Source organism: Eretmochelys imbricata, chromosome 6 (genome assembly GCF_965152235.1).
Source record: "Eretmochelys imbricata isolate rEreImb1 chromosome 6, rEreImb1.hap1, whole genome shotgun sequence".
In the NCBI taxonomy this organism is placed as follows: Eukaryota; Metazoa; Chordata; order Testudines; family Cheloniidae; genus Eretmochelys; species Eretmochelys imbricata.
In genome coordinates this window covers 61,237,227-61,264,252 of record NC_135577.1, presented here as the reverse complement: position 1 = coordinate 61,264,252, position 27,026 = coordinate 61,237,227, and the positions used below count along the sequence as shown (strand labels likewise).

The 27,026-nt window shown below is 45.1% G+C and overlaps 2 protein-coding genes across 14 annotated transcripts in view; both read left to right on the top strand.

Annotated features, from left to right (window-relative positions):
- The window catches only part of CELF1 (CUGBP Elav-like family member 1), a 102,518-nt gene extending 97,597 nt beyond the window's left edge, over nucleotides 1–4,921 (top strand). For all 5 annotated transcript variants that reach the window (XM_077818670.1, XM_077818669.1, XM_077818671.1 and 2 more), the window contains one exon: nucleotides 1,996–4,921. The gene's annotated coding sequence lies outside the window, so the exon portion shown is untranslated. The remainder of the gene's footprint in view (nucleotides 1–1,995) is intronic.
- A 6,627-nt stretch (nucleotides 4,922–11,548) lies between these two features.
- RAPSN (receptor associated protein of the synapse) lies at nucleotides 11,549–26,759 on the top strand. 9 transcript variants are annotated; one of them, XM_077820219.1, is made up of 8 exons: nucleotides 11,549–11,764; nucleotides 14,599–14,937; nucleotides 16,374–16,532; nucleotides 16,911–17,009; nucleotides 17,123–17,245; nucleotides 24,183–24,236; nucleotides 25,053–25,252; nucleotides 25,860–26,759. In XM_077820219.1, the coding sequence occupies exons 1-8, from the start codon at nucleotides 11,549–11,551 to the stop codon at nucleotides 25,930–25,932; spliced, it is 1,263 nt and encodes a 420-aa protein (XP_077676345.1). In that variant the 3' UTR covers nucleotides 25,933–26,759. The 9 variants fall into 9 exon arrangements, with proteins under 9 accessions (XP_077676345.1, XP_077676353.1, XP_077676348.1 ...); XM_077820227.1 differs by lacking the exon at nucleotides 14,599–14,937 and having other exon boundaries at nucleotides 11,573–11,764; XM_077820222.1 differs by lacking the exon at nucleotides 16,374–16,532 and having other exon boundaries at nucleotides 11,573–11,764.
- Nucleotides 26,760–27,026: the final 267 nt, after the last annotated feature.

Here is a 27,026-nt window from a genome sequence, read left to right as displayed (position 1 = left end):
ATTAACTCAGGCAATTCTATTTGTTGATAGCTGTATAGAAGAGGAGAGGGGATTCTGCATACTTGTGAACCCATTGACTTCCTCCTGAAATAAAACCAATAATCAGCAGCAATCTAAAAACAGCTCAGTGAAACACCTTTTTACATGACTATTTCACCTGAACAATGTCACAGCAAAAAAATTACAAATCAAGAGCGCAGATGCTCACAGTGTACATTTGGATTTTCCTGATGCAAACAAATATAAGGATGTTGTGGATCACTAAGCGGAAATGTTACAAAGTATAAAATATGGAATGCAGAAAAATTTCAGTATTATGTTATCGACCACTAATGTGAGAGAGAAACAAGGACACAGAAATAACTGTCTCCCTTTCCTTATGTCATTATGTGTTTTGCCCCAACCTGCCACCCCTCCAGTATTTCATCCAAATCTCTCCTTTAGACACTTCTTCCAAAAGGCCTCTAATGAATCAGTCTTTCCCTCAAAATTGTTGGCAGAGAAGACATTTGAAAATATTTACCAAAAAAAAAAGGACAAAACCACACTAGGAATTCCTATGATGTCTGCTAAATGTCATTTGAAACCTTAGCTTTTGTTCTTTCCCATGCCCCATTTCTCCACTGATACTTTGCCTTTCTGGATTGTAAGCTCTTTGGGACAGGGACCTGGTCCTTGTAGCTGTTTGCCAAGCACCTAAAAAAAGCTAGAACTATAGAAATAATGTTTAATGTTGCAGTGTCTCTTGCTAGCTGAGGTTTCGCTCAGTTCTGTCTCCGGAAGGGTAAGCATGGGGAGAAAACCCAAACCACCAGTGCTAGCCAGCCTGTGGCAACATGTTTTTGTTGCCCCATTATTCAGAGGAGGGTCCTTCAGCTCCTCAAGCTAGCTGCAAGTGCTGTGGAATCATCAGGTTCACTCACAGGGATACTGAAAGCTTCACATCACTCACCAGCAACGCTTAAGCAGTTTTGAGAGACTGAAGGACATGGCACCACAACTGGGTGTAAAGTGGAATCCTAAAAGATACCTCCCTTTCTCCTCTACTTTCCACATTCCGTCTAAAAGGCTTTTGCAGTTTGGTGGCCAAGAGAAGACAGCAAAGCTGTTAGCGTCCCTTGGTAGGGATCCCATCAGATCTGAAAACTCTGCTCAAGAAAGGTTCAGACAAAATATCTTCCAGTTTTCCAAACTGGCAACAGTGACTGTAGAGTTTCTCAGTGCCCAGAATCCCTTTCTCACAAATCAGAGTGCAGGGGGCTTCTATTGAAAAGGTTGGGAAAGGAAAATTTCTGCCCAGGTATAACTGTGTGAAAAGGGCTCAGCTAGGACAAGTCTTAAGGAATTCTTCTGTATTGTGTGGGGTTTTTGGTTCCGCTTATTTGTCTTGTACAGTCTTTTCATTTGGTTCTAAAATCAACCAACTCTCCCACTTTGTGGGTTCCTAAGGGATGGGAAGGGACTGGAGCTGAAGCAAAGAGCATGGATTTCCTGGGCTACCACTGCCTAAGCATTTCCCTTGATAAGACATAAAAAGGTCTCAACTGTCAAATCACCTGTGAACCACCCCCGTGTCCTCTGTCCTGTCTCTTGCTGTCTGAATTTCTGTGAGTGGGTGTTAATCCTGGAGCTGTATCTTTGGAGGTGGGCTCCTGGGGTGGGGCTTGCTCTGTTGTCTTTCTCACAAGCAGAGCTAGCAGGGACACTGGGCATGGGGCAAAGGTGAATGCGCAACAGTCCCACAAAACCAGTGTCCAAAGGGAAATCCAGGCCTTTGCTTCCATTTTATTTCTGGCATTTTGATGTTTACTTGGTGTCCTCCATGTACCTTGACTTTTACTTGTCCATCGTTGGCATGTGCTGCCCTCCCTGTCAACTCCCCTCCCCAACAGGTCTCATTGTACAGTGCCCATTCCTGTTCTCTCTCTCCTTGTTTGGATGTACTGCTCTGTGTAACTCAGTGGGTCTCCCTCTTTCTGGTTTGTTTTTTTCTAGATTCCTGCCGTTTGTTCATCGTTGTGCCTAAAGCATGTCGATGTGGCGTTCAAGTACATCGTCCAAATCCTTGTCTCTTCAGCTTCTCTGATGCTTGAACTCTCACCTTTGACCTTGTGTTGACCTTTGATGCTGATGTGTATTTTTATTATGTTTGTTTCTTTCTTTGGTTTTTTTTTGTTTGTTTTTTTTTTTTGTGTTTGTGCTGCCAAATTGGTTTTGCTAGAAAGACTGCTGAAGGAGAATATTTAAACTTGCATTTGAATATAAAAAAAATTTCTATTTTTCTAGAACTTCGTAAGATAACCACTTGATTTTGTGATTCTGATTCTTTGTAATTTGTCTTCAGAGCAGCCTTGCTAGCATACCTCGTGGAGTATTTGTATTTCTGTGAACATACAGCCAGTCACTTTCTCGGCTTAGTTTTTTCTGTGTGCTTAGTTTTAAAAACAAAATTCTGAAGAAAAAAGTCAATTGATTGATGCGACTTAGACTTTCAGGAGGCTTCTGGTCACATTTTGCTGAAATGGTTTCTGTGCTTGAGGAGATAGCATGTATTTTTATGAGTTCAAACTCTGACTTGAGTGGCATCAGCACAAAACACTTGAACTATATTTTCTCCTGATTGTAGTGGCATTTTTGCCCTGGCACTTACTGTTTTTTCCTTTCCTGTGTAGTTATCAGCCTTTGTCTGCAGTGAAAATTTGATCCAAGTTGATGTTGTATTTTGTTAAACTCCAGCATGCTTGTTTTGTTTTGTTTTTGTAACTACAATCTCCTCAGCAAAATGTGATTGTTTTAGTTTTATTCTTCCAAACTCAGATAGTGCATGTTTCCTGCTGTTTTCTTCACACCCTCGAATATATCACCTTCACCTCTCTGTTTTCTATAGTTTGTGCAAAAACTGAGCAATTTACTGGGTTTCAAAGGTATCCTTTTAAATTGGTGTTTTTTGGTGTGACAAATTTCTGATCAGATGCCACCTGAGGCATCTACCTGTGCACTTAGACTGTCTGCCTGACACAGCATCTGGGCCTTGTTCCATCTCCATAACTGTCAGAGGCTCCCAGGAGTAGGGTTTGTTGCATTGTTTTTAGTAGGCGTTTTGGTAGACCAGGATAGATGGGAAGCAGGTAAGTTGGGGGATATTTGCAGTAATTCTGCTTCTAAAATTCCAGGGAACTGGGGCTCCCTTCATACATTCTTAAATTTTATTTTATGTAATTTGGGGCAAAATTTTTATGAGGTTCAGCTCCAGTTTAACACTGTCAATGAGATGGTGGAGGGAGGCTTAGTGGCTCTACGTTAGCACTGGCAATAGAGTGTTCAGACTATCCCAGAGAAGGCCTTTGTAAGCCTGGTCATGCAATTGCTGGCTCTTACCCCAAATGACAAGCACAATACAACAGCTTCTTACGCTGTTACCTGAACAGGGTACCAACCCCAGGTCCTCTTCTCAGGGGCCTTAGCTGGGGAATCTCTATAGAGGTGGGGTGTTTTTTTGTTTTGTTTTTGTTTAGTCTTTAATTGGGTAAAGAGTCGAGCAGTTTCTGTTCCTGCCCTGCAGGACAGGTTACTATTCTAAGGGCAGCTGGCTTCCCCTGGCCCTGCAAACCATCTGCTGTGAGACTGCATGGCTAGAAACTGGCACTTGGAAGCACCTGCAAGACTGTGGCTACGGCGAGACCCTAGTCACTAAGGGAGGTGCGTTGGTGAAGGACCCTAGTGTGGGAAAAGAATATGACGTAAAATCCTAGGGGGAGAGAGGTTAGAAAGAGCAAAGGATGTGAGACTGATCTCCTGGCTGTGTAGGTTACCCTGTGCTTGGGGTGGTGAAAAGGGAATGAGACGATTTATTCTTTCCCATCCCAGAGTTGTCTGCGGATTTCACTACTTCTCAGTACATTTATTTTTGGCTGTGATTTATAGATCTGGGACTTGGGGGATGAGGCTGTATGAGAAGAAGGTAGAGACTCATTTTGAGATAGGATTTTGAGATGGCTGCTGTTAGCCCCACAGTCTGAATGCATCAGGCCATCTGTCATTTGGGGCTCTGAGACCTCCCCAGTGTATTGAGTAATTTTGCCAATACATTTCTATACAATGTGCATTCAGTTCCATGAGGAACTCTGGGGAAACCTGTGGAAAAATCTCTGGAGAAAACCAAAATGCCAAACGTTGGATGTTCCTTTCCTTTCCTTCCTTTTCTCCCTTTGGTTGTTTTAATTGTTCTGTGGTGGTTTTAATGGATTTGAGACAGTGGAGCAGCAGCTGCCTTTCTGATTTTTGGCTGCTTTTTGTGAATAATTTAAAAAAGAAAATTTACATTTTGGAGACAAACCTGTGGGCTTTTTTATTGGTACAAACATTGTATTTAACACTAGGGGTTTTGTACAGTTTTTTGCCTTTTCTACTAGAAAACAATGTAAAGTGATTCACAATGTGACAAGAAAACAATTTGCCACTATGACCAAATGTAGAGTCTGTTCTGCAGTAACAGGATTTAATCAACTCAAAGTCGTGATTCAGTTGTAGAAATGCTTTTCTTTACCTTGTTTGAGCTGTTCCTTTTCTTGTTTTGATTTGCAAAACAAAATGTCTTCTTGTGTGAAATTGTGTTGTACTCTGTAGAAAATTATGGATTTTACTTTAAAGGTTTAAAAGCAGAGGAGCACATGTTGCTTTTCTGATCTGATCGCAGAGTTTGTGTAGTGGATTTAAAAATGAAAAGATTTGTTACAAGTTTGGAACGAGCGAGTATGTGTTAAAGGAATTTTCTTCCTTTGTGTGTATTTTTTTTTTTCTTTTTTGTCCCGATGGGGAACTTAAAGCTGTTTTAATTGCACAGACACACCAACAAGTCATTTTGTATATGCCAAGTGTGGTACCTTCCTTTGTTTATTTGCTATTAAACTGTTTGAGAAGAGTCTGTTTGTGTCATTTCTGTGTTGAATCTCAATCTCTTACTCTACAAATGGGTGCAGGTGAGGAGAGGGGGCTCTGCCACCTGGGATTGAAAGGGGCATGGAGGAATACCTTCCAATTTCTTAGCCAGGCAATGTATGACAAAATGTTCATGATATGCCACTCTCTCTGGGTACATAAAATAGCTGTTGGTTTCACCACTGTGAGAATCTATTACTGTGAATAGATGTTGGCAAGAGTTTATTATCCTTTTATCTTGCCCTCCAGTTTCTCTTCTTCTGTATTATTTTTTTCTGAATATTTCTTGATTCACTAACTTAAAGTGATGCTTTTCTTTCTCTTGGTCCTTCTCATTCTCTCTCTTCTCCTGGGAGCTCTCCTATCTTCCCTTGAATTTTACCCTTTCTCCCCCATGCTGGCAAAACTGTTAACTCAGTGGGAGCACGATTGGGCCTTGACCCATGGTGCAGTGTTCCAGGACTCCTCATACATACAGCTGTCTCTCTAAACTGGGATACAGGGTCCTGGGGCCCCTAACACACACCAAAAGGTGAACAGCTGGCTGCTCACAGAGGGATGGTGCACAGCATTTCCTGCACACACACACACGGGAGGCATTTTTCTGTAGAGGAGAGGTGTTTACCCAAATAATATTTAGCAGGAGACGGAGGTTATTTATAGCAGTGGTTTTAAAACTCTTTTTCTGGCGACCCAGTTGAAGAAAATTGTTGATGTCCATGACCCAACGAAGCTGGGGATGAGGGGTTAGGGGTTTGGGAGTGGCTCAGGGCTGGGGCAGAGGGATGGGGAGAGGGCTGTGGAGTGGGGCCGGGAATGAGGGTTTCAGGATGTGGGAGGGGGCTCGGGGCATGGGTTTGGGGTTGGAGTGTGGGAGGGGGTCAGGGCTCTGGGCTGGGGAACAGGCCAATGGGAGTGGGGAACTGGTGTTCAGGGTGGGGGCAGCACATGGAGTCCTGTGGCCCCCTTCTCCCCTGCCTAGGAGCCAGTCCTGTTGCTGGCCACTTCCGGGGCGCAGCGCAATGTCAGAACAGGTAGAGACTAGCCTGCCTTAGCCGGGCAGCACCGCTGACGGAACTTTTAACGGCCCAGTCGGTGGTGCTGACCAGAGTTCCTGCGACCCAGTCCCTTCCATTCCGCGACCCAGTCCCAGGTCACGACCCATGGTTTGAAAACCACTGATTTAAAATATATTCTCCTTCCCTAAATTTCTCTGGCTGCTTCAACTGAATACAGTATTCTTCACTTCCTGTCCTAACCTATTTGGTAGCGTTACTCTCCACTGTTTCAGTGGTGTGTGAAGTTCTCTGCTTGTGAAGCACTGTGAAATGCTTTGGAGTGAAATCTGTTGTGTAAGAAGGAGGGGTTTGGGTAGACTGAATGTGATTCAATTAGAATCTGGCCAGGATATTAACATTAATATCCCTAAATCTTGGGGAAAGTACTGTGGAAGTTTAAACCCAGCAAGTGAGTATCTTTGTAGTCTTTTTAAAAGACTTCTAAAATTCAAAAATAATTTCACCTCTCCTCCTTCTGCTGACTCATATGTAAGTCCCTTACTCAAACTGTCACAATCTTGGGGTAGGGGCACACACTCCATTTCCAATGTGTCCTTCCTCTCTTTTGGCCTGCTCCACTTCACCCAGTCCTTCCTATAACGACTATAAATCTGACAGCAGCCGTGAGCGTTAGATAATTCAGTCCTGTGTTCCATGCAGTGCAGCCTGCCAATCATAGAGCAAGATGCTGTGCCGCCTGTTGTGTGATGCACTAACATACGGGCAGTTAATTAGCAGCTGTTGAGAAGGGAGGCTAGGGAGACCGACTCAGAGGTGGGAGTGAGGGTGGAAACTAGGAGGAGGAGCTGAATCAGGAAACTCATCTCTTCATGTGAGATGAAAGATTCCTGATTACACAGCAAAGTAGATTATGCCTGTGCAGGGCAAATCCCAAGCAACCGTTATCAGTAGCAGGTTTGGAAACTCAGATTAGAACCCTATGCGTAGAAGGGGCTGTGTCTGCTTTACACAGAACACCACCTTTCAGCAGCCTCTAAGCTATAGATAACAGCCTGTGTTTCAATCTCTGATCATCATCTGGCTGTTTCACATGACTCTTGTAAACTTTAACATCTACATAAAAAGCCTGGAGCCTGTAGATTCAACCCAGATGTTTGACATAGGGAGGCAGGTCCTGCATTCTCTTGATTGTCCTCCCCACGCACTGCTTGTTTCCTTTTTCATCTCCAGAGAGTGAGAGCAATTCTCTCCTGCTCCTTTTATAGCAGTCACCTGTACCGCAAGCTACTTCACTTTTATTTGAAGTTTCCTGATCCCTTCTTTGCCCACCAGACCCACAGGTTTACCTCAGCATCAGGAGTAGCAGAGAGGGCAGAATGCTAGCAGACTGGAGACAAGTTAACAAGCTAGTCCCCCTCTCATGCTCTAAGAAATCCCTTAACCAATTTACACACTAAGGCCCAAATTCTGCTCTGCGTTACAACATGTAGCCTCATGCACAGTTGTAACTGAAAAACATTTAAGACCATCTCATATTCAATTGCACTGTATACAATTGGCGGAGCACAAAGTGTGAAGGCAACGAGCATAAAAGTGGGTATGTGTAATGAGGGAGGATGAACTGGTGCCTAAGGAGCAGTGGGCAGCTAAGCAGGTGGACTGTGAGGGTGTGGTAAGGCAGATGTTTATGGATTCTTTTTGGGCATGGAAGAAAGAAGCAAGTTGGTAATGACCATACAAGTCTTTAGTTTCTCAGAGAAACCCTGGATGGTAAGGCTCTAAGAGACCAAGGTGGTTCCACCTATCTGCCTGCCCTCAGCTATGACGCACTGGCTTCAAGGTGGTAAGTTGCGTGTGAGTATGTGTATGTCTTCCTCAGTTCACCAGGTTGAGCTTGATGGTGACTCTTCTCAGTTTGACCAGGCAGTCAGCTCAGCACATTTCCTGGTACTTTTCCCCCAATTCCTTAGCTGCTGGGCCAGTTGCTGCAACTGGGTCTGTGAGGCTCTGGCTTTCAGCAAAACAGAGTCCAACCCAAAGCTAAAAAGGTACCAGGTTTATGGCCACAAATGTAGGACAGCTCTGTCCCTACTGCAGCCAGGGACTTATCTTTGTTAGAGGGGGCAAAGTATTCCACAGCCTCCCCGTCTTCCTCACAGGAACATCAAAGCAATGGTTACTAATGGGGAGAAGTGCCCGAGTACGGTGGTCCAAAAGCAGCAAGGAGCAGCTCTGCTGAATCAGTGACTCTTAGTCTGTGGAGTGAAATTTTACAGGGCATCTGCTCTAGCAGAGAAAATAACGATCTTGCTTTCACTTGGGTGGCTGTTATCGTGATGCCCCTATCCAGTGGGTGAAGCCTGCAGCCTTGCCCCATCCCAGAACTAGCTGCGTCTCCAGATCCAGGAATCTGAAGAGATTTTTTCCCCTCAAAAGGCCTCAGGCATATTTTTTTCTAAGAGGATCATACAAAGAAGCACTATGAGGAAGGGCCATTCTCCCACCCCAGAATCTTACATAGATGCCCCAGAATCTAAGGCAGCTATACAGAATACTAAGGGGGAAATGTGAGTGAGAGTTTCAGGCTGTCAAAGCCCTTTTATTTAACCCCTTCCTAGCCATCTGTGCCTGAGGAGGAACAGGTTTCAGAGTAGCAGCCGTGTTAGTCTGTATCCGCAAAAAGAAAAGGAATACTTGCGGCACCTTAGAGACTAACACATTTATTTGAGCATAAGCTTTCGTGAGCTACAGCTCACTTCATCGGATGCATTCAGTGGAAAATACAGTGGGGAGATTTATATACACAGAGAACATGAAACAATGGGTGTTACCATACACACTGTAAGGAGAGTGATCAGGTAAGGTGAGCTATTACCAGCAGGAGAGTGGGGGGGAAAAAACCTTTTGTAGTGATTATCAAGGTGGGCCATTTCCAGCAGTTGACAAGAACAACTTCCTGCTGGTAATAGCTCACCTTACCTGATCACTCTCGTTACAGTGTGTATGGTAACACCCATTGTTTCATGTTCTCTGTGTATATAAATCTCCCCACTGTATTTTCCACATCCGATAAAGTGAGCTGTAGCTCACAAAAGCTTATGCTCAAATAAATTTGTTAGTCTCTAAGGTGCCACAAGTCCTCCTTTTCTTTTTGAGGAAGAACAGTTGTTCTGTCTGCCTTAGCTTTTTCTATAGTAGTCTCTAAGCATACAAAAGCCACATAGGATGGAGCAGGAGTAGTCAATAGGCAGACCATGGGCCAAATCTGGACCACCGGACGCTTAAATATTTTCATTTACTTATTATCATTATTGTTGGGGGGTATTTTTTATTATTTTCTCTGGAGACTGGACCTAGACAATACCTTTGACCAAGAAATTTGGACTTTGACAAAAAATAACTGACCCTGGAAGTTCCTCCAGTGCATTCCATCTGGGAGAAACAAGATGGCAAACACAATGGTCTGAACACCACAGATGGGTTATATAAACTCCCTAAACGGGACTCACCCTCGGGCTCACTCCTAAAGGGGCCCCAGCCAATTCTCCCCCACTGAAAGTCTTTATCTCCTCTAAGAATGCTCTCGATAAAAAGGAGGGTGGGGCTCTTTGAAAAATGTCTAACAACACAGAGCCTCAATGTATTCCCTCTCTGCAGGACATGGCTCCTATATCCTGATCTGTATTCTGCAATCTGGTGTATGAGTGAATGCTAATGTCCACTTTCTGACATGATGCTGCACAAGAAGGCTCCGTCAGATTAGGAACCCCATCTATGACAGGCCATCTGGTCGAGAGAAGAGCCCATGACCTAGCAATTGTTGGCCTGCCAAATTCAGGATCCCTCTCTTCTAGTGAAAGGGAACAGACTATTCAGGGACATCCTAGATCAAGGCACTAAGGTGCAGCTGATCAGAAGAGATATGTCCCTTGTGTTTAGAAACTTGATTCCTAAAAGAACTGATCTAATTTCCATTCCTGTCCTTTTTAGGAGTTCTATAGGAAAGGGTTTCAAAGCTGCCTCTCACTAGCCCAGTAAAATTCTGCCCAGTAAAATTCTGATTCCTAAGAAGGTGAAGGAATCCTACATTTTGGAGTGCAAGATGATCCATCACAACAAACCGATAGCAAGTCAAGGATACAGGATGCAGTTTCTCTCACTTGGTAGGTGAAGTTCTTTGAGTAGTGTCCCCATTGGTACTCTACTTCAGGTGTGTATTTGCTTCTGCACCTTTGATTGGAGATTTTTGGTAGCGGTGCCTGTCCAGCGCACGCACGCACTCTACACATCCTCATACCCTGTGCCAAGGATATAATAGGGCTGCAGGGGTGAACCACCCTCAGTTCCTTGTCAACTGCCTCTAGTGTGCCTGCTTCTCCTGAGTCCTTTAGTGTTGTTAAATAGTTAGTTTATAGTTTGTAAATAGTTCCTTTCTACTTCTGTTTTTTCCCTTGTTTGCAGGGTCACTTTAGACTCTTAATTTCTGGGATACTCTGTGATCTCTAGGCTTTAAATGTCTTTCCTGCCAGGAATCTATCCCAGTTCATAACACACTCTATGAGTGTCTGGAGGATACCCATATTTCCTCAAAGTGTACAATCTGTACTTCATTTAAAAGCAGACCTTGTAAGAACATGGAGATAAAGTTCAGGCTCCCATGATGGAGCAAGCCTTAAAACCAGCTTCAGACCAGGACTCTGAAAACTCCTATGTACATACTGCCCCATCTACCTTCGGATTATGGTCTCTCAGAACTTCAAGGGGTAAGACTGTTGATACCCCATCTACCTATAGATCCAGGTCACCAAGAGTTAAGGCTTCTGACAGCCTGGTTATTCCTGAACCTTGTCATGAGGACTTGAAGGGAAAAGATAGCAACTGCCACTTTAAGATCCCAGTCACCAAAAGCATCCGGGGAAGTGTCTGCATCTGTGCCTTATGATACTGAGAGTCTCACACTCCAAGATGATGGGTACCAATAAGAAAAGCAGGAGTATTAAATCTCCAAAGAGACTTCAAAGTGCCCAGTGATGGGAGAAGGGAGAAAGATTACTGAGACATCCCTGTCACTGCAGCTGATTGTCTCTCTCTGGGGTATTTATATATGTTGCATGCTGGGGCGGACAGGACGTGGGAGCAGTTGGCTCACTGTGACCTTGGCGTTACTAAGACTGACTGACATTCCTGTGAAGCCACATGACAGGACTGGCAGGCACAGCTGTAGCCAATAGGGAGGGGGAGCCCAGGAGTGGCCATTCCGATTGAATTTCACTCCAGCCACTTGGGATTTTTTTCTCTCTCCCTGTTGCACTTTTCTTCTTTCCTTCCTCTTTGTTCGTGGGGTTGGGCTGCAGAATGCTCTGATGGGGCATCAGTACATGAGATGTTTGCCTAGTGGATTTGGGATGCTGCCTTAAAGGCTTTTCAGCCCCCTATTCACCATCTCCTGCTGACATTCCTGCATCCTGAAGCGTCTGAGGGTTTTATGGCCCCAACCCTCTAGAATATGAAATCATCCACCCTCCTGCTTTAGGACAGTCTCTATGTTCTCTCTCAGGCTCCTTGTTGCTGCTGTCCCAAAAGGTTAGTATATGAGGCTTTTTGGTGCAAAGGAGATGGGTCAGGACCAGACGAAGCAGCAGATAGAGAAAGGACTCCAGCTCTACCAGTCTAACCAGACAGAAAAGGCCCTGCAAGTTTGGATGAGGGTATTGGAAAAGACCATGGATCCTGCTGGCAGGTTTCAGGTTTTGGGCTGCCTCATCACTGCTCATTCGGAGATGGGCAGATACAAGGATATGCTAAAGGTAAAGTGATCCCAAGTTGAATGCATGTCACTGTGTATCATACCCACAACAGGGAGCAGCTGGGGATTATACTGTAAAAGCATGGTTTATATCTATCTTGGAGCAAAGTGCATAAGACATTTGATGAATACAATGTGCTGCCTTCACCAGTTGGGACAGGTGGCAGTGCTGATTTATGGGTCTAATTCTTGGGGTCCTTACAGTGTCACTCTGCATTCCTGCTTCCTAGTTCTGGGCCCCAAAGATTCTTAAGGACCCAGTCCCCAGGTTTTCTCAGATTGCTGGCCTGTAGTGCTGATCCTTAAGAAATTTTGGAGTACTAGCCCAAAGCATTTAACTTTGGAGATTCTTAGTTATTTTTCACGAACGTTGAAGCTGGGCACTTCACATGCTATTTTGGAGGTGAAGTCCCTCCCAAAATTGCCCACAATGAGTACAAAAAAATTCAAAGGGGATGATGTAGGACAAGTAGTGATGTGTTTCAGTGGGGTTAGTATCTATCTGGCTACCTCCACAATTTTTGATATCTTAAATAGATTTTCTATTACTGGATTTTATTATAATTATATGTATTGCAGCAATTCCCACAAAGTTTTCAGCACTGTTCAAACATCCAGGAAACATTGCTGTTCAAACACAGTCACTGATGTGATGAGCTTAGTCTAACATACTTGTTCACACTTCTCTAGTTGTGAAAGATGGGAAGTCAGGCTAAGAGAGAGGAAAAATTAATAGGCTTTTTGGAAGAAGTGTGTTTCAGGAGGATGTTGGATGAGGAGCAGATGGAGGCCTGGGAGATAAGATCAGGGAGGGGGTTCCCAGTGTTGTGGGCAGCACGGAGGGTGAGAAGGACCCAAAGGGGCATCTGTGTGGCTTGAGGAAAACAGAAGAGCAGAGAGAGGCTTGAAGCTAAACTGTGCAGAGCCTTGAAGGTGAAGACTAGAGCTTTAATTTGATGTGGTGAGTGTAGAGAAGCCAGTGCAGGACTCTGAAGAAGGGCTGGGTGCATCTGGATCAGCAGAGAGTATTTGGAAGGAGGAGTCAAGGATCTGGGAGACAACACAGGAGACATTTCTGGTACTCCAAGGTAAGAAACAATGCAGGCCTGAAAAGGGGTCTTGCTGTGCTAGTCCTTGACGTTTCTTGGGTGCCAGACCCTGAGTTTGTATCTGGGATCAGAGGATATTTTTCTCCATGCTGATGATTGTTTATAAACTCTTCTAATTCAAGTGCTTTACATGGCACCATTTGAAGCAACTTGAGTGCCACTTCCAATTAGTAAAGTATTGGGTGTGTCGAGAGTCCTATCCTCATAGCAAATACTAGGGGGAAAGGAGAAAAGGGGGTGAGAAGCAGTTAGGATGTATGTGAAGACAAGTGGGATGCTCTGAGAGGAGATGGGATAGGTGGCAGGAGTTGCAGGGTGATAGGGGAGGAGAAAGACGAGGGCAATGAGGAGAGGAGATAAGGTATGGGTGTGTGAAGAGAATGTTTCGAGTTGTCTGGGAACAAATGAGACAGGTAAAGGAAAACTAGATAGAATCAAAACCACACTGATAACCTGGAAAGAAAATAGAAAACAGGGTCATTGTACTTGAAATTTCTCCAAGATCCTTGTAACACAGAGAAAAGAGCATGACTTCAATAAAGCAGAACAGTTCATACTAGCCAAGGGATTAAAGAGGACATAAGGGGACTTTTTACAGATATATGGGGGAACAAATAAGAAGGTATACGAATGAATGAGAAGAGGCATGAGAAGAGGCATGAAAGTTTAAAAGGGCTGTGATGCTTAACTTCGTTTGGGGGAAAAGGTATTTAAGGGGCAAATGAAAGAAAAGAGGCTTGGACAATTAGGAAGCAAGGAAGAGCTTGTAAAAATCAGGTAAAGGAACACTTTGAACTTATACAAGACCCTGAGTCCACATAGCACACTTCCCCAGGGCATAAGGGAATTAGTGGACAACCAGAACACTGACAATTATTTTTGAAACTTCATGGAGAACGGGGAAGGTTCTAGAGGACTAGAAAAAAATAAGTGTGGTTCCAATCTTCAAAGCGGAAAAGAAAAGTGACCCTTGAGAATTATCATCCAGTAAATCTACCTTTAATCCCTAATAAAATAATGAAACAAACACAGAGAGAAGATACTAAGCAACTAGTATTGCAATTATTAATTCAGCCCATATATTGTGCTTTGTTCATCACAAGACACAGAAGAAGACATTCCCTGCCCTGAATACTTTGCAGTCTAAAGAGACTTAGACTAGGGTAACTGAATCATATGCAATGAACAAGTCATTTATAAAGAGCAAACCTTGTCAGACAAATTGGATTGCTTTTCAATAGAAGTATAGAATGAATGGGTGAAGGAATCTTGATAGAAGTCATTTCTATTGTTTTGCAGAATATTTGATAAAATCTTAAATCCTCCTCAGAATTAATTCTGGGAGGTGCTGAGGTGTATGGGGATAAGGAATGAAGGAGTAGTGTAGGAAAAGCTGAGCTGTACTGTGCAGAAATGTCTTTCTCCTACTGATGCCTCTTTCCATGACCATTTGGCAGCTCTTTCCAGCAATTTCCAACCCAGATCTCTTCTCTCTGCCAAAGGTAGGGAATACAGAGAGAGGTTTCTCCTGTCTACTTATATGCTGTCTAACCCACCTCATGGCCTGCCCACTTGGGTATTTTATCAATCAATGCTGTCTTGTTGGACTCTTTTGTCCTGACCACAGGCTATGTAACTTCTCCTGTGCAGGGTACAATTCCCGAGGAAGCACAGGCTTTATTCCTACAGAGAGACCCTCTATAAACACTCTCTTCTCTGCTGAAAGTTTGCAGTTGTGCAGATTGACACAGCTCGGGAGCTAGAGGACCCTGACTACCTTATGGAGAGCTACCTGAACCTGGCTCGGAGCAACGAGAAACTCTGTGAATTCCAGAAAACCATCTCTTACTGTAAGACATGCCTGAACATGCAGGGCACCACTGTGAGCCTGCAACTGAATGGTCAGGTGAGCCTCAGTATGGGCAATGCCTTCCTGGGCCTCAGCATCTTTCAGAAGGCATTGGAGTGTTTCGAGAAAGCCCTGCGCTATGCACACAACAATGACGACAAGATGCTGGAATGTCGCGTCTGCTGCAGCTTGGGGAGTTTCTACACACAGATCAAGGTGCGGACAGATAGCTCAGCTGGTGACCTGGGGGATGGGAAGTAACAGTGGGAAAATTTCCCCCTATCTTGGATACAGGAAAGAACCAGGGTGGGCAAGGATTCACCCTATATCTTGGATACAGAAAGTAGTTCATGGAGTTCGAGGGAGGGAGGGTTGTTCTGGGAAGGTTTTAACTCTCTGCTCCTAATGCCACTAATGACTATTCTGCTTGAGGCTTAAGTCAAGAGGATCAATAGAGGGCATTTACACAGCATCCCAAAGGTAGAAAGTGTGATTCTTTGGTGTACAGCGCACACAGCTCTAGAACCTGGACAGCCACAGAGATGTGGTGTGGTCTAGGCATGGGACCGGGAGTCGACTCCTGGGCCTGGGTTCTATACTTAGCTCTGCCACCAACTCACCATGTGACTTCGGTCAAGTCTCCTACCCCTTCTGTGCCTCAGTTTCCATAAAATAAGTATAGTGACTAAGGCCAGCGTTTGTTGTAGCTATGAGTTCTATGACAAAATAATTATTAGGGTTTTTCCATACAAAGTCTTGGTTTCTGTCACCCTGGTTGGCCACCAACTGAGGTCTTATGAACTCATGATAAAACAAACAAATGTATCTCCCACTGGTCCTCCAACAAAACCAGAGAAATGAAAACTATCCCTGATATTTCTAAGGTAAAAATCAAGCAGGAAAAAATTAAAAAAACCTTTGATCTCCTTTACACATCACAAAGAATGAAAAAAATGGCACAAGGGTAGGGTTGGTTTGTGTTTTAATCTTTTGCAGGTCACTTTTAAGTGGTTTTATATTGTTAGTTAAATATGATGATGATTTTACACTATTTTTATCGTTAAATAAAGGAGATTTATTTGACTTCTCATAATTTCCTAAAATAAACAAAATTATTAAGATATTGGATGCCATGATCTTTCCTTTAAAAAAAAAGAAAAAAAAAAGGCTGTGACAAAGCCCTGATTCTCTCCCCCTTCCCCCCATTTACTGCCATAACCAACCAGACCCAAGAGAGATTCTGACCCACCTGGTGTAGAATGTGAGGGTTAATTGGGTGGAAAACATTCTGAAGTTGTAAGGCTCTGTAAGAATGTAGAAGGCTGAGATGATGGAGGAGCAGGTAAAGGTACAGGTGGCTCTGAACCAGGCTTTGGCCATAAGGAGGGTAAATCATCTCTCTAATGAGAAGCAGAGTTCTTTCCTTATGGATGTCGCTCTGAGCAGACCATGTAAGCACCCCAGCATATAATTTAAGTTCTGGACCTGCTACGGACATGTGCTGGGGAAAATGGAGTCTACCATGTGGCAATTCTAGCTTCCCTAGCTGGATACACATGCTTATTTTGAAATGCTGGAGGGTCCTATTACTGCAGGGGCAGTCTAACTCTCTAACTTATTTCTGTCCTTCTGCTTGTCTCTTTGCCTTCCAGGACTATGAGAAAGCCTTGTTCTTCCCATGTAAAGCAGCTGAATTGGTGAATGATTATGGAAAGGGCTGGAGTTTGAAGTACCGAGCAATGAGCCAGTACCACATGGCAGTGGCCTATCGGAAGCTGGGGCACCTGGCAGATGCTATGGAATGCTGTGAGGTACAAGGTGGAGGTAGAGATACTGGGCCAAACATGGCAGAGAGATGCTGGAGTAGGGGAGAGGTCTCTGCAGGTCAGGATTAGGGGGTACAGAGATACAGCAACATTCAGCTGGTACCCCAGATACCGCTTCTGCCTCCCACCCATAAATAAAGCACATCCATGGTTTCATTAGCCAAAGCTGTTCTCAGGAGCTGTATGCCAGGGATGCCCTCTGCTGGAAATATGCGTTGCACAACTGTTGTCGAGGCTTTCTTCCCCAAGGGTGTGTCACTTCTCTGAAGCTGGCCGTTGAGGCAGGCTGGGGTGTTGTGAGGGCTTCAATCCCAGCTGGGCCTGGGGAAGGTTCTTGTACCTACTGGAGGTGTTTTCTTTCAGGAGTCAATGAAGATTGCTCTGCAGCATGGGGACCGGCCACTGCAGGCACTGTGCCTACTCTGCTTTGCTGATATCCACCGTAGCCGAGCAGACATACAGGTGGGAGCAAGGGGAGACTGAAGGGAGGAGTCGGGGATGGAAAGGAGATATGGAAAGAGAACACCAGGACTGGACACAGCTAAATGTGTCTCACTGTCTATCTCATGCTGCAGACAGCCTTTCCTCGCTATGATTCCTCCATGAGCATCATGACAGAGATTGGAAACCGCCTGGGACAGATCCAGGTACTGCTGGGAGTGGCCAAGTGTTGGGTGATCCAGAAGGAGCTAGACAAGGTCAGTCATAAGCCATTCCTGAGGAAACTGGCGCCCTCTCTGAAATAGACAACCTCATTCTGAACTGTACACACCTGTGTAGAGCAGAGTCCCATGCTCCTCTATTCTACACACAGGATCTGGTACTTGACTACTGATATTTCTCTACATAATCCAACTTGGGAACATAGGTGCTGACTTCTGCTTCCGCCGGAGGGTGCTCAACCCTGCACTGTCCCGCTCCCTGCCCCTATTCTGACTCCTTCCCCAAATCCCTGCCCTGGCCCCGCCTCCTCCCCCGAGTGTGCCATCTTCCTGCTCCTCCCCCTCCCTCCAAGCACGCCACCAAACAGCTGTTTGGCAGCGGCCAGGCAGGAAGCTGGGAAATAGGTGGACGAGCGGGGGATGCAGCGCGCTCAGGGGAAGAGGAGGTGAAGTGTGGGGGGAGTTTGGCTGCCGGTGGGTGCAGAGCACCACTAATTTTTCCCCGGGGGTGCTCCAGCCCTGATGCTTGGGAAGCTGTCATAAATTGAGTACATTCATACTGAATCAGATCCATGGTCTACAAAGTCACGTGGCCAGTACCAGATGCTTCACAAGAAAACACATATTGCACAGAGATAACTACAATGAACGGAGTGGGAAGAGGGGTCACTTCCTGCCTCCTATCTTATACTCTGATGCAAATCTGATTGACTCTCTTAGCTGTATAATTAGTATTAGTGAGTGTGGTATTATTTATACAGCCCAATAGGTACATCCTGTGCTTTACAGACAAACATATGACACAGAGCTGACTAGAGAAGCTTAGATTCTGGGGTAGATAAAATATAGCATGGAACAGGGAGAGATGGTACCAAACAAAGAAGTGGGAATGGGCAGGAGATTACGCTGTACAGACCCATGAGGATATTTGTTTTCACTATGTACACAGCATGTTAGTTCTTTTAAAATAATACAATTACACACACAAAAATTACATTAAAAGAAGAATATTAAGGTTGCAAAGTGAAGCACTCAAAGGTTTGGAAATGTCAGAATCAAGATTGCCTGTACAACCTTAATTCAAACCCCATATGCATTATGATAGTTTTTAATTGTAAATTATGTATTTTTTCTACAGGACTGCTGCCTCAGTCAGTCCACAGAAAGGAGGGAGCTCACTTAATGGGCAACTATTCAGTATTTTGTTTCTCCTCATTGTTCACTGTTTGGCCCTAGACCTTATTTATTGCACACCATCTAAAACCTGCTCTGAAGACAGAATTATTAATTTCCTTCTGCACTTTTCTGTGATGTTAATCACTACAGTATCTGAGTGCTTCACAAACATTAACTAACTTATTTTCACAACTCCTGTGAAACGAGGGGGGATTATTACCACCATTTTACAGCTGGTGAACTGAAGCACAGAGAGATTAAAGTAAAAGTATCCATTAATTTTGGGTGCTCCATCTGAGTTATCCAAGACCTAATTTTTTAGCATACTTAGCATTATATAGCACTTCATATGTTCAAAGTACAGCTCTCATTGACTTCAGTTCCAGTTGTGAGCACGCAGCACTTTTGCAACTTAGACCTCAGGATCTGAAGTCAGGCACTCAGAAAATGAAGATCATGCAACTAGTGACAAAATATGTAAGAAGTTTGGTTGAAGTGATCACATAGGAACTCTGGAAGAAGCAGGGATACAATCCAATTCCTTAGGGCAGCTTTCAACTGCTGTAACCATAAGACCCTCCTTTCTCTTCCTACAACCCCCTGCTTCGTTCACTGTGCACCTTCCAACTTCTGAAACAAATGAAGCAGGGATCCTACAGACTACAACCTCCTTCACTACCCAACCCTGATTCATCCCCACCCTGTGCACTGAGTAAGCCAAGGATCCTGTGGAGAAAGTAGTATGTGATCATGTAATCAACGACTATATTGTAATACATACGCAAAAGGGGGCTGAATTAAGATTGCACAGACAATCTTAATTGTGGCATTTTCTAATTTATGAGTGCTTGACTTTAAAACAACATTAGTAAGGTTGCAATGTACTTTTTTGTGTATAATTTCCTAACTGAAAAAAAATCCAAATTCCATCATGTGGCATCTTATTGCCACCCAGCATGGTTCATCAGCAGGTTGGAACATCACACACAGACCCTCTGCCACTTGAACTAATGGAATACTGACAGCAGTAGTAGGATGCCATCCTCTATGTGGATCAGCATAGAGGGGAGTGAGGCATTTTGCTAGTGAGTTTCACAGACAGCAGAGGAATGGTGAGACTCAGGAATCATAAAATCATAAAAATGTAGGGCTGGATGGGACCTCGAGAAGTCATGAAGTCCAGCTCCTTGCACTGAGGCAGGATCCAGTAAACCTAGACCATCCCTGACAGGTGTTTGTCCAACCTAGACATTCCCAGTCTCTAACCCTCAGACTTCTCATGCCAGTCTCCCTCCCCAGCAAGTTCCAATTTCACCCCTCCACGCTCCTGATCCCAGTTTCCTTGCCCAGCCGATCCCAGTTCCTTGCTCCAGGCTCCTTACCAGATCGATCTCTCCCCTGCACTAGCCTCCAGTTGCCCCTTCCCTCACTGACTCCCAGTCTCAATCACTCTCCCTGGGATTCTTGTTTAATCAATGTCATCCCCCATTCCTTTTGCCAGTCTCTCTGACCAACCATTCCTAATTCTGCTCTTTATCTTGACTTCTCATTAATGATGTCACCCACTCCACTCATTAATGATGTCACCTCCTTCCCTCACCCCACTAGTTCTCAGTCGCACTATCCGTGCTCAGCCAGTCTCATTCTCCCTTCCTCCCAGCCTGTTTCCCTCCTTCCCTCTTGACAGCCTTCAGTCTTATTTTCTGCCACCACCCCACCATATTCATTGCCCCAATCCATTGCCCTTTCGCTTGCCCCTCTATATTAAAATCAGGCAGCTTCCTCCTCCACACTGCCGTTTCCCAGCAAAGGTGGGCATTGAGAGCACAGGAGAGACATGTTCTCAGTTCAGGTGCTTTGATCTGTACCACACATGGCCTGCTGCAGCACAGAGCTTCTATTGCAGGGAATGTCCTGCTCAGCCCTGGGCTGGAGCATGCCCAGTGTGGATGGAATTTTGGGGGACTTAAGCTGCTAAAAATGTAAAGTCTACTGAGTGTGCGCAAACTGCAATTTTTCAAAGGCTTATAGTGTGGCCAAATTTGAGTGGATTTTCAGGAGGATGGCAAAAGGTACATAGAAAGCTATCACACCATGCAAACTTTCAGTTCCCTATGTGACCCGTGCCTGGGGCAGCAATCACTGAAAATGCCAAGGTCAGAGCAGGCTGCAAAAGGGAGAGCAGATACTCCCAAAACTGGTGGTCAACATGGAAGTTAAATTCATCAACCGGTCACAAACTGTACTTCTGACCCCCTACACTGGTTATCAAGAAGCTAAAAAAGAAATCACACAGCCCCATTACTGCATTCTAGTTCTCTGGTTCCCAATCAGCACATAGGTCCACTATAGTGAGAAGATATTTTAAAAATTCTGCTCACATACACAAAATGTTCTTCTGACCCCAAAGGGACATGTTACCATGTCAATATTAGTTTGCATCTTACCCAAAATACCACACTGCCAGCCAATCCTTTAGTGTCTAAAACTAAAGGTTTATTATAAAGAAAAGAGAGAGAACAGGAAGAGAGTTGTTAAATGATAAAGCATTCAGATACACACACTTCAAAGTCCATATATCAGATTCTTAGCAATATTCGTGCGTTTGCTGGCTTGAAAGTCCCTCTGGAACATATCCACAGCTTGGATGGGTCATTCAATCCTTTGTTCAGAGCTTCAGTTTGTGGAAATGTACTCCAGAGGTAAGAAGCAGGAATGAAGATAATGCAGCTGCCTTTTATATTCTTTTGCGATGTAGCTTGTACTTTCTGTATCCCAAACACAAGCTTCATAGCATGTGGCATGGGAAAGCCTTTTGCTATGTCTACACTATGCACCTTTTAGCAACACAGCTGTGCCACTAAAAGGTGCTAAGTGTAGCTGCTCTTTGTCAGCAGGAGAGAGCTTTCCCGACGATGACAAACTTCCACCCCGAACAAGCATTGGCAGCTTTGTCAGTGGACAAAGCGCTCTTCGCACCAGCGCTTTTCGTTGGTAAAACTTTTGGCGTTCGGGCGTTCCTGAATGACAAAAGTTTTACCAATGAAAGTCCAATGTAGACCAATTGTCTATACTACCAATTGAACAACACAACTTTTGTCTGTCACAAGTGCTTAAACACACACGTGCGCGCGTGCACACATACACCCCAAAAGACAAAGTTTTGCCGCAAGTGGCAGTGTAAACAGCTCAATGTCCGTAGGAGCACTTTCCTGTTGACAACGCAAACCCTGCTCGTAGGGGATGGAAGTATTTTGTCTGCAAAAGTGTGGACAAACAGCGTTTATGCTGCCTGACTTTTAGCAATACAGCTATGTCGCTAAAAGCTGTGTAGTGTAGACAAAGCCTTAGAGTTCTCTGTCCACAGGCCTGCCCCTACATGCCTTGCTTACTCATAAGGTGTATCCCCTGGCTCCCTTCAGTGGGTTCATTGTACAGCTGATGACCCTTGATGGGCCATCAAACAGGCTAGGCAGTGCTGATGCCAATCTGTCTGGGCGTGTCACCCAGAAACACAGCACAAGTTTGGAAATACAGATATACCATACATATCTATAACTCACAATACAAAGGTGATACAAACATATAAACAAGACTATCATATTTGGAAAATGATAACATTTTTGCAGATATATTACATGGCATACCTGGTCAGATTCCTTGCAATTTTATAATATTGGTATCAATAATATTATAAATGGTCTCCCATATTCCATACAGCATCACACCCTACTTGAAAGAATGGGGGCACTAGAGCTTTTACAATAAAAGATCACCAGAATTTAACGTGGTCAAAACAATCTATTTTTTCCCTACCCTCATTTTCAGAAATGGCAGAATCATTTTGGCTCATATTTTTCTAATAAAGTCTGCCTGAGGCAGACACCCAGCATGGAAAACTTCAGCCTACACTGTTAAAGTTTGGCAAAGTTAGAAATATATGAAAAAAGGGAATTGTAATGGGAAGTGTCTGGCAACCTTAATAACATGTGATGCTACCAGCTCTGCCTATAATCTGAATCCTCAGCTGTGGCCAAGTTGTGCTGAGTACAGGTGATGAGACAGGAGCCAAAGTAGGCTTTACATTTACAAGACAATTTAGACAATGAGGAGTCCGGTGACATCTTAAAGACAGATTTATTTGGGCATAAGCTTTTGTCGGTAAAAAACCCACTTCTTCGGATTCATGGAAGAAGTGGGGTTTTTACCCATGAAAGCTTATGCCCAAATAAATCTGTTAGTGTTTACGGTGCCACCGGCCTCCTTGTTGTTTTTGTGGATACAGACTAACACGACTACCCCTCTGATACTTAAGGCTGCTCTAAATTGTCTTAAGACTAATTTGTGCTGGCTGCTAACAGCCCCCAAAAGACCATTCTGCTAGCTAGGGATCTCCAAAGAACTGCAACCATGTCCCCCCACTCTTGTTCCTACCCCCACCAAACTTGCCCAAATGCAATGGCTGGAGTATATGGTATGGGGTGTAGGGCCAGTGGCACTTGGTGTTTCCCCCTACACTGAGGGAATCCCCAACCAGCTGGTTAAGATGGCTTTCTGCCTGTTTTGTGCTGCAGAAGAAAGGTGAGTGATTTTAGTTAGTTTGGCACAGAATCTAGGTTCAATAAGTCAATTATTTTTTTAAAATCCTGTGTGGTATTAGGCTTTCTGGCCCCTGCAGCCAGGAGTTCCCCACTCACTAGGGCTGTCAGTGAAATCTCTCCTTTTATAATTTCTAAATTAATCAGCTATTAATTTCATTGAATGACCCCTCTGTTCTCCTTGTGGAATGCAACAGAGATGAGGAAGCAACTTCACTACACCCTTCATTATTTTGTCCATCTCCATCAGTTCCTGCTAACTCCACCATCACACTGGAATAAGCCAAAAGTCCACTGAGACTGTTATTCCAGCTCCCAAAGCAATCAATGCCCAATGCTTTCTAGGAAGGTAGAAATCCCATAATAAACCTAATTATTACAATCCTGTTTAATGGGAAACCCCTTCTCCCATACTGCCAGCTGAAACCCTGAAGTCGGTTGCTCAATAACCCTGGACGGCAGAGGCTAGTTATCAGCATTGATTATTTCTTGTTCTGAGGGATAGGGGAGCTGTAAAGACTCACTCAGAATAGCGACTGCTAGAACGATGCTACTTCCTTTCAGGCTGGCAAGGCCAGGGAAACAGCTCCTTCCTATACCCCAGCACAGGGGTCATGGGCAGCAGAGGTAGGACAAGTTGGTTGGGAGCCAGGGGTGCTGTTAGCAATGCTGGTCCTTGTTCTTGCCTCTCTTGTCCAAGTGGAAGTAGAGACTGAAGTGGCCCAAAGACTGGGGAGGCGGATGGGGAAGGAGAGAGTATCTTTGGTGCACTTAGCAGCAGCTAGTTGTTTTGCTTATGCTTAAGCCCAGCCCTAGTGATTTACTGCCTTGGAGTTTAATTAGTTCTATAACTACTCCCTTTGGAAACACCAGTCTCTGTCAAGCCTGCACTCTGACTTCCCATTCAATGTGCATCTCGGATAGGAATGTCCCTGTTGCATCCCTATGACCCTTCAGTGAGCAGGCAGTTCACTGAGCTTTATGAGGCCACACTGTGAGTGTGCACATCCCACCACAGATTTCTTGCTTCTACTGGAGTGGAGTGTAGGAATGTTTTATTAACCCTAATACCATTACTTCCTTTTTCCTTAGCCTTTCAATTCCCAGCAGGTCCCTCACCATGCAGAGCTGGTGCTGAATAGTTGGCAAAAGAAGTGGCCATCTGCTGATATGTGGGGTCTCTGTTTTCTCTTTTACAGGCACTGGAAGGCATTGAGAAGGCAGAAGAGCTGGCAGAGGGACTGGGGAACAAGGTAAGAGTTCACAGCTCCCCTCCACCAGTGTCCAGAGCCCTCTAATAGGGATTTAAGTGTCCACTCTATCTTCCAGCCTCACATTGCTCCGTTATCCTCCGTAAGCCCATGTTAACCAATAGGTCCTTGAGGCTCATGCTGAGAGTCTTAAGTGTAGAATGTGAACCATTCTGAGTTTGTTTTTAATTCAGGTATGAGCCAGTAGCTGGGGAGCATTCTGAGCATGGGGGGTGGATGATGGCAACTGAGAGACCCTTAGAAAGTTTAGTGGGGAGCCAGAGTGGGTTAAACAAGTGGGAAGGAGAGGAAGCCAAAATGTTAAACAGGAAAACAGCAGCAGTGAGGAGAAGTGGAGGACTAAGGATCCTTTCCCTGACAAATAGCTACATGGCATTAATTTACTGGCCGGCCAGCCAGCCTCTGGGATACTCTACTAGTATATGCTGAGCACAGTGCACAAATTGCATACTAGCTAGGAGCTAGAGGGAAGTGAAGAGGTGACTTATGGGCATGCAGGTGCCTAGGAAAACCAGCTCTATGAAAAGATGCAGAATGGTTGGAGCGCAGCAAACCTGGGTTCCCCTTTAGTGGCACATTGGGACAAAAGGATAAGGATAGATGGGAGGGCCTCTAGATGCTCATAAGATAAACCCTGACCCCTGGGCAAGTTTGTGTTTTCTGTGGTGAGGCTCATGTGTATCCCAGATGGCTGGTGGGGCTGGACAAGACCTCTTCCTTCTAGTGCTCTCCCCATGCTATTGGTCCTCCTTCACCTTGCCTCATCCTCTCTCTCATGCCTCTGCCCTCTGTGCACAGCTTGGCCTGCTGAAGCTTCACTGCCTGGGTGAAGGAATCTATCGCACAAAGGGACAGCAACGGGAACTTCGTGACCATGTGGTGAAGTTCCACGAGTGTGTAGAGGAGATGGAGCTGTACTGCGGCATGTGTGGAGAGTCCATTGGGGAGAAGAACAGCCAGCTCCAGGCGCTGCCTTGCTCCCATTTCTTCCATTTAAAGTAATGAGCACCAGGGATAGGGCAGAGTGGGGGACATGAGAGGAATGGAGGCGGGGAGATGAGGTAGATGGTTAGAGAGGGATTCCTGCAGGGGGAATAGGATAAGGCAGGAGTTCAGCAGGGATTTATGGGAGAGGGCTGGGGCTAGAGAGAGATCTGTGAAGGGACAAGAGTAATAGAAAAGCTTTATTAGGGTCCAGAGTAGAACTGTTCTCTGCAGTCTGAATATGCAAATCACTTAAATACAGAGCATACTTCCTCACAGTGTCCTGCCATTGTTTATACAAAATCAATGACTCCTCTACAAAGAGTCACCCACCATCTAATCTTTAACGTTACTAAGAAAAAAAAAACAAAAAAACAAGTTTAATGATCTGTTTAGCTTCCCCGTCCTTGACTGTTGGAAGTAATAGCACGTAGGACTCCCTAAGTCTCACTGTAGGAATGGAGAGTAGAGGTATGAACCCATCTAAGGTGATTTGTGTAGTGAGTCCCTAAGCCACTTCCTTCCCCACCCCTGGGATAGGAGTCCAGGTCTGTGAATCAGAACCCCCTGCACTTCTCTCTGTAGACATGCACTGTGAGAAATGACCACTTCCTGTTGCAGATGCCTCCAGACCAACGGGACTCGTGGCTGCCCCAACTGCCGTCGTTCATCAATGAAGCCAGGATTCGTGTGACGTGCTGAATCAGTCATTTTGAGAGAGCTCATATTCCAACTTGCAGCAGAGGCCAGAAGACAGAACCCTGGAAAGTCATTCAGTGTGCACAGCCTGAAAGGAGGACCCTAATTTGCAGGTGGAGAGGTCTCCTGCACAGAATGCAACAAGTGCACCTTGAGCTTTTACTCTAACCTGACATTTTACCTGTGTTCTGAAGTAGCAGTCATCCTGGAGTCCCTCTGGAACCACCTCTCTAGAGCCAGTTTCACACTCTATCATGCCTGTTCTAGGACTTGCCTGACATTTTCTCCAGTGCCAGTTCACACCCTGTTTTTGCTCCTATTCAGTCAGCTCCACCAGGGCTAGTTATTGTCTTTACTTGCCTTTCTTTGGTGCTTTTATTTTTGCCCCTCGTGAGAACAGAGGCTGGGGACTGGCCAGCGGTCCTGGGTAGATGTAGCCCAGCACCATTGTCCGTGTTAGAGCAGCCCCATTCTCAGCATGCACTGCTGGAAATGCAGCCAGTCTACTCCATGGGCTCTCTTTCTTCAGCAACAGGATTTAGATCCTACTCCTGCATTATAGTGGATCCCTCCTAGCAATTTACTATCACTACCCAGTATACGGAAAATGGATTTAATTCAGAAATCTGTATTAAAGAGAGAACAGACCCAAGGCATGACTGATGGTGTCCTGTGCCATCAAGTCTTCCTCTTTCCTCAGTGCCTTACTGTCTTCAGGGTGCCCTCTGCTGAGGCCTGAATCCCCCTCTTTGTGCTAATGCAATACCCTCCCTCTAAGGCCGCAAGACTCTGTGTATGCTACCCCCGGAGCTCTGTGCAAACAAGGTGTCTTCCTAAACAGAGGCTACTTTCAAGGTGCTCGGCTGCTGCCAGGGGCACGTGGCCCGCCCGGCGGTGTCGCTGGGCAGGCCCCTGGGGGGCAGAGCAGGATTCGTGTGTGCCCAGCCCAGCCCAAGCGCCTGAGGGCCGCGCACGCGCTATATTTACACCCACCTGTTTGTATTTGCAAATAAAGTCTTTGCACTCACGCCTGGCTGGCTCTGCTCGTGCCCGGGGGGAGGGGCCACACGAGCGACTCCCTCCGCCCTG